The sequence below is a fragment of the Salvelinus sp. IW2-2015 genome, linkage group LG22 (assembly GCF_002910315.2).
Source record: "Salvelinus sp. IW2-2015 linkage group LG22, ASM291031v2, whole genome shotgun sequence".
In the NCBI taxonomy this organism is placed as follows: Eukaryota; Metazoa; Chordata; class Actinopteri; order Salmoniformes; family Salmonidae; genus Salvelinus; species Salvelinus sp. IW2-2015.
In genome coordinates, this window is record NC_036862.1 from 3,185,837 (window position 1) to 3,192,733 (window position 6,897).

General features: G+C 41.9%; 1 protein-coding gene across 1 annotated transcript in view; it reads right to left on the reverse strand.

The window, feature by feature from the left end:
* Positions 1–6,486, reverse strand: part of LOC139022773 (uncharacterized) — a 14,866-nt gene extending 8,380 nt beyond the window's left edge. The window contains exons 1-12 of the mRNA XM_070433954.1: positions 6,312–6,486; positions 5,156–5,278; positions 4,970–4,991; positions 4,745–4,833; positions 4,563–4,640; positions 3,595–3,693; positions 3,427–3,505; positions 3,214–3,272; positions 2,981–3,020; positions 2,783–2,873; positions 2,655–2,697; positions 2,448–2,483 (exon numbers count right to left, since the gene is read on the reverse strand). Of these exons, the coding sequence (XP_070290055.1) occupies positions 2,448–2,483; positions 2,655–2,697; positions 2,783–2,873; positions 2,981–3,020; positions 3,214–3,272; positions 3,427–3,505; positions 3,595–3,693; positions 4,563–4,640; positions 4,745–4,833; positions 4,970–4,991; positions 5,156–5,278; positions 6,312–6,440 (888 nt within the window). The 5' untranslated portion in view covers positions 6,441–6,486. The remainder of the gene's footprint in view (positions 1–2,447; positions 2,484–2,654; positions 2,698–2,782; positions 2,874–2,980; positions 3,021–3,213; positions 3,273–3,426; positions 3,506–3,594; positions 3,694–4,562; positions 4,641–4,744; positions 4,834–4,969; positions 4,992–5,155; positions 5,279–6,311) is intronic.
* Positions 6,487–6,897: the final 411 nt, after the last annotated feature.

Genomic DNA, 6,897 nt, shown 5'->3' on the forward strand with positions numbered 1-6,897 from the left:
TGCCCGGAAAACATGACCGAATACAAACAGTGTAGCTATTCCCTCCGCAAGGCAATCAAACAAGCTAAGCGTCAGTATAGAGACAAAGTAGAGTCGCAATTCAACGGCTCAGACACAAGATGTATATGTGGCAGGGTCTACAGTCAATCACGGATTACAAAAAGAAAACCAGCCCCGTCGCGGACCAGGATGTCTTGCTCCCCGACAGACTAGACAACTTCTTTGCTCGCTTTGAGGACAATACAGTGCCACTGACACGGCCCGCTACCAAAACCTGCGGACTCTCCTTCACTGCAGCCGACGTGAGAAAACATTAAACGTTGTAACCCTCGCAAGGCTGCAGGCCCAGACGGCATCCCCAGCCGTGTCCTCAGAGCATGCGCAGACCAGCTGGCTGGTGTGTTTACGGACATATCAATCAATCCTTATCCCAGTCTGCTGTTCCCACATGCTTCAAGAGGGCCACCATTGTTCCTGTTCCCAAGAAAGCTAAGGTAACTGAGCTAAACGACTACCGCCCCGTAGCACTCACTTCCGTCATCATGAAGTGCTTTGAGAGACAAGTCAAGGACCATATCACCTCCACCCTACCTGACACCCTAGACCCACTCCAATTTGCTTACCGCCCCAATAGGTCCACCGACGACGCAATCGCAACCACACTGCACACTGCCCTAACCCATCTGGACAAGAGGAATAACTATGTGAGAATGCTGTTCATTGACTACAGCTCAGCATTTAACACCATAGTACCCTCCAAACTCGTCATCAAGCTCGATACCCTGGGTCTCGACCCTGCCCTGTGCAACTGGGTACTGGACTTCCTGACGGGGCCCCCCCAGGTGGTGAGGGTAGGTAACAACATCTCCACCCCGCTGATCCTCAACACTGGGGCCCCACAAGGGTGCGTTCTGAGCCCTCTCCTGTACTCCCTTGCACCCACGACTGCGTGGCCATGCAAGCCTCCAACTCAATCATCAAGTTTGCAGACGACACTACAGTGGTAGGCTTGATTACCAACACCGACGAGACGGCCTACAGGGAGGAGGTGAGGGCCCTCGGAGTGTGGTGTCAGGAAAATAACCTCACACTCAACGTCAACAAAACAAAGGAGATAATCGTGGACTTCAGGAAACAGCAGAGGGAGCACCCCCCTATCCACATCGACGGGACAGTAGTGGAGAGGGTAGAAAGTTTTAAGTTACTCGGCGTACACATCACGGACAAACTGAATTGGTCCACCCACACAGACAGCGTGGTGAAGAAGGCGCAGCAGTGCCTCTTCAACCTCAGAGGCTGAAGAAATTCGGCTGTCACCAAAATCACTCACAAACTTTTACAGATGCACAATCGAGAGCATCCTGTCGGGCTGTATCACCGCCTGGACGGCAACTGCTCCGCCCACAACCGTAAGGCTCTCCAGAGGGTAGTGAGGTCTGCACAACGCATCACCGGGGGCAAACTACCTGCCCTCCAGGACACCTACACCACCCGATGTCACAGGAAGGCCATAAAGACCATCAAGGACAACAACCACCCGAGCCACTGCCTGTTCACCCCGCTATCATCCAGAAGGCGAGGTCAGTACAGGTGCATCAAAGCAGAGACCGAGAGACTGAAAAACAGCTTCTATCTCAAGGGCATCAGACTGTTAAACAGCCACCACTAACATTGAGTGGCTGCTGCCATACATGTAAAACAAAATATCACTAGCCACTTTAAACAATGCCACTTAATATAATGTTTACATACCCTACATTACTCATCTCATGTGTATATACTGTACTAGATACCATCTACTGCATCTTGCCTATGCTGTTCTGTACCATCACTCATTCATATATCTTTATGTACATATTCTTCATCCCTTTACACTTGTGTGTATAAGGTAGCAGTTGTGAAATTGTCAGGTTAGATTATTCGTTGGCTATTACTGCATTGTCGGAATTAGAAGCACAAGCATTTCGCTAAACTCGCATTAACATCTGCTAACCATGTGTATGTGACAAATAACATTTTGATTTGATTTGAAATCCCTCAAAACAGATGTCAGAAACTGATTACTGGCTATAGGAGACGTTTACTCAGAGTTATCGCTGCTAATGGAGGTGCCACAAGCTATTGACTGAAGGAGTTCATGTATTTTTGCAAACATCAAATCTGAGTTTCTGTTAAATAAACCTCTTTTGTTAAATAAACAATGAAAATATATCATATTTCTTTGGTTTCTGTCACTTGGAATGTTTTTATTACGAATTGGGGTTTAGATAAGGATTTTATATGTTTATTTTATAGCAAAATAATGAGCAGCCCTGTAGGGTTCACATACATTCAAGCAGCACTGTATATCTTAGTGTACAGCAAGACACAGAGTAACTAGCAAAACGTAGCTAATAACACCTTAGTGCAACTACAGTAGCTAACTTTAAAGTGAATGTTCTCCTTACAGATATGGTCTGGATTTTGTCTTGTAGCGTGTCATTCTGAAGAGAAAACAAAAATTGCATTAGAAATGTGTGCAAAGACATCCTATCACGTGACCCAATACGAGTGTTGATACTGGGCCTTATGGTTTGGTTTAAGTACTTCGTAGTTTAGCTTACTATTGAGCGGTTATGGATCAGTATTTGGCAGGCTGTCTTAGGCTTACTTACATGTTGCTTTTCCTCATGTTTGCCTTGAATCAGGGCTTTGGTCCTGTGAAAAGACAAACACCAATGTACATGTCATGTGAATGAGAACAAATCCTAATATGATCAAACTAATATCAAAATCCACTTACAGCTCGTTTAGAGTCTGTCTATACATCTTCTCAGTGCTGTGGAGTTTTTGATGTAGAGCGGCATTCTTCTCTTCAAGCTGCCAATTTTTGTCTGTTGCAAAGTAAACAGACATACATGTAAAGTAAAGAAAATATCAATACAGAATAAAGTGATTCTGGCTGGTGGGACATATGTTGTGTGTTTGTAACATAGCCTACCCCGAAGACCCTTGTTCACCTCCTCCAGTGTGGTTTTGATCTGTAGAAGATTCTGCATTTTCAAGTGCTAGAGCCAGCAAACAACGATCCATTGTAAAATATTATAGTATTTACAGTTTTGGGGTAAACTGAAAAGAGGGTCCTTTCTGTAATCACACCCAGTCTTTTCATCTACTTATTTCAGTAACTTAACCAAATGTCTCCTAGCTTACACAGACTATACATTAACTTACTAAGGTTGCATCCTTCATCACAGTGACCTCGATCTCAATGTTTTCCTCACTCTTGATATCTGTAACAAAGGTGATTATTTGATCAACATATCAATGCACATTTAGTTGTAGATAATGCTTCTACCCTCGAACAATCCTGACAAGTAAACTTAGTAGGTCGATAAACAGTTAGCAAACTTTTTATACGCTGATCAATCTGTGTGATTTACTCACCGGTAGATTGGGTGTTGGTGGCACTAGGGATCCTGGCATCCCCACCGTGATGCTCTTTAAGTGGTTCCATCAGTCCACACTGTTGGGAGCCATAACATAAACCCCATTAAGATAGCTCTTTATCATCATACCAAACGAGTGAGTTTGATTGAGCAGTAATGGACTTACAACAGCTTTCAGTTTCTGTATGCGTTCAACACGCTCCTGGAGTTGTAGATGAAATGCCTCCATTTCTCCAGCTCTGATGTCCCATTGTTTCTTCATATCCTTGGGATAAAAGAGATGGGCTCAATGTTAACTGTGTGATAAACGTCTGACCATGACAATTAAACAAATTGATAAATGGACTATACTTTGACCGTGAGTTAATAGTTCAAATACATTTTCAGATGTTATTTGACTTTGCACCTATAGAACTCCATACATTTCCAGTAACTAAACATTAGTCAATGTCAGTCTATTAGACATGATGACACATTGGTCATACACTGTAGAGGGCAGGGAAACTAGTTAAAGGGGTTAGGAATAAGAGTTGTCGTGGAAAATTGCAAGATGATGTTATAATGCTTGTAATGATGTTATATGCTTGTATTACATTATAATAGTTGTTACATTCGACAGAATAGAGTATTGTGTGTGTTCCACTGAGGATGGGCCTCTATGAGATAGCACTGACAGAGAAGATTTACGATGTCTTTGGGTAATGAAGCCTAAAGACATTCCAGATAGTAAAGGTAATGTTTTCGTGCTATAGTACCGTCAGGGTGAGACGATTCCAGTTTGGAGTTGGAGGGGGCCAGAACTGGTCTTTACAATGAGACGGTTGACAAGCAGTAACTGTTGCTATGTTTTATAGATATCTTTCATACAAATCTTAACCTTTGTGAACTGTTCCTAAGATCTGTGGTTCGTCATGTAAGTTGAGAGGGGTGTATCTTGGCTATAAAAATCTTTGTATTTTTCTGTAGTCACTCTCAATGGTTTATTATAGATAGTGATTTGTTGAAAGTCAAAGGCTAAAGCTTAAAGCTTATTAAAGATGTAGTTTAAGTATAACTCTGACTGGTGTGTAGTTTGTAACTCTCCTCATTTGGTAAGGTAAGAAAGATGCCACCACCGAGTTCTCTGATGCTTACCTCCAGCTCTTGATTATCCTCCTGAGAGGACTGCAGGCATGCCCGCAACCTTTTCACTGGCGCGTCATAGTCCTTCAACTAAAACCAACCAGATTTAGAACAGAAGTTACAATTATCATGAAAAGTAATGTTATTCAAGTCCAGAAATGTTAACCAGTCCTGCCTTAGCTTCTGAAACGTACCAGTATCTCCATTTCAGACAATTGAATCATTATGTCACATTTCTTTTTCGATAGCTGGGCGAGTTTCACATTTAGCTGTGTCTCAGRCACTGGWGATACAGAGGGGAATARGAAATTAGTCTTGGTTCAGGCATGACTAAGGWGCTAAATCTACTGTATAAAATGTAAGTYKAAAAGCTTGCGTCTCCTCATCTGAGCTACTTAATGAAAGGTAGGAAAACTCACATAGACGTATCCTGCTTTTGATCTATAAGAAACAGAGACAAGGCAATGAGAACAACGTTCAAACATGGACTACATCATTAGAAGATCAAACTGCAAAATGAGCCTTTCCCTCAATTCCTTTCATTTCCATAGGAAGTTGAAGTGTATGAAAATTGTTGTAACATGGTAATAATACAAAAGGTTTACCGCAAGGACGGTCCTCCATAGTAATATAACACCCCAAAAAATCAGGACAGCAGGGAGAGTGAGCTCCCATCCCACTCCAGGATGGGTTGCTCCAAACCATTCCTCTTCTAGAGAGAAGAGAAACTGGACAAACAAACAAACAAATGTCACATTACCATTTATTATGGAATTCACATCAGATGGAATGGACTGTCAGTGAGGTAGAAAGGTAGATTACCATAAAGGATCTCTGTGGGTACTATTTACCAGTGGTGTAAAGTACTTTAATAAAGTACAAATCTCCCCAAAAACTACTCAAGTAGTACTTTAAAGTACATTAATTTTTTAGCTGCACCAACGTGTCGGAGGAAACACTGTTCAACTGACAACCGAAGTCAGCCTGCAGGCGCCCGGGCCCACCACTATAGCGAGATGTGCCAAGTAAAGCCTCCCCAAAACCCTGCCCTAACCCACTGGGCCAATTGTGCACCGCCCTATGGGACTCCCGGTCACGGCCGGTAATGACACAGCCAGGCTGTAGTGATGCCGCGCCTAGGACCGATACGCCTATCGGGAGGCCTTAAATAATATACTTTTTACTTCATACATTTTTCTTGACAACCAAAAGTACTTGTTACATTTTGAATGCTTAGCAGGACAAGAAAATTGTCCAATTCACGCACTTATCAAGAAAACAGCCCTGGTCATCCTTACTGCCTCTGATGGCGGACTCACAAAACACARACACTTTGTTTGTAAAAGTGTTGGAGTGTGCTCCTGGCTATCCGTAAAATAAAACAAGAAAATTGTGCCTTCTTGTTTTGTTAATACATGCAATTTGAAATGATTTATAGGCTACATTTACATTTGATACTTAAGTATATTTTAACCCAAATACTTTTACTTTTATTTAAGTAGTATTTTACTGGGTGACTTTCACTTTTACTTGATTTTCTATTAGGGTATCTTAACTTTTATGTATGATAATTGGGTACTTTTTCCACCACTGCTATTTAACTACTCTTTCAACTAAAGCCATTTCACATTTGCATTAAGCTCCATAGACTACACCAGCCACAAGCCCTTCAAACTTCTACCARTATTAGCCTACTTCAATACAAGCAGGCACACATTATGTTCAGGAAATGTCCTTGTCTAGTTTTGTACTCAGGCCTACATCCTTTAGTCCTCCAAGAAAAAGCSKGAAGAAWATGGTAAARTGGTCAATCACTCCTTGGTCGGGCATCGTCATGGRYGGCCAAGGAGCACCAAACTCCGGTACACCTACTTCTTCATACACATCCATATCGATGACTGAACCAAAATACACAAGACTCTATTTTTTAACTGCATGCTTTGTGACATCATAATAGAGACATTATCAAGCCGCGCCCCTTATTTACTGTTGCGAGGTCGGGCATGTTTTTTTTCGTCCAGCAAAGTGCATTTACGCATTGAAATGGATGGAAGACCTACGGGTCAAAATGATCTCAAACTGTGTTGACACAGATGATCAAATTAAACCCATTGTCAAGGAATGTTTGGCTCCTGATTGACAAGCTGATGTACCAACTATTTTATCATAGGCCTAATTATCATAATTCTTTAGCCAGCAGCTGAATTTCTGATTACAAAAATACCAAATAAAGGCAGAGTTTAGGGCCTAAAACACTATTATTTAGTAATTTACTCATATTCAAAACCATAAGAGAATCATAACACTAGCCTAATTTCAAAAACATCAGGGAATAGGCATACAGAAT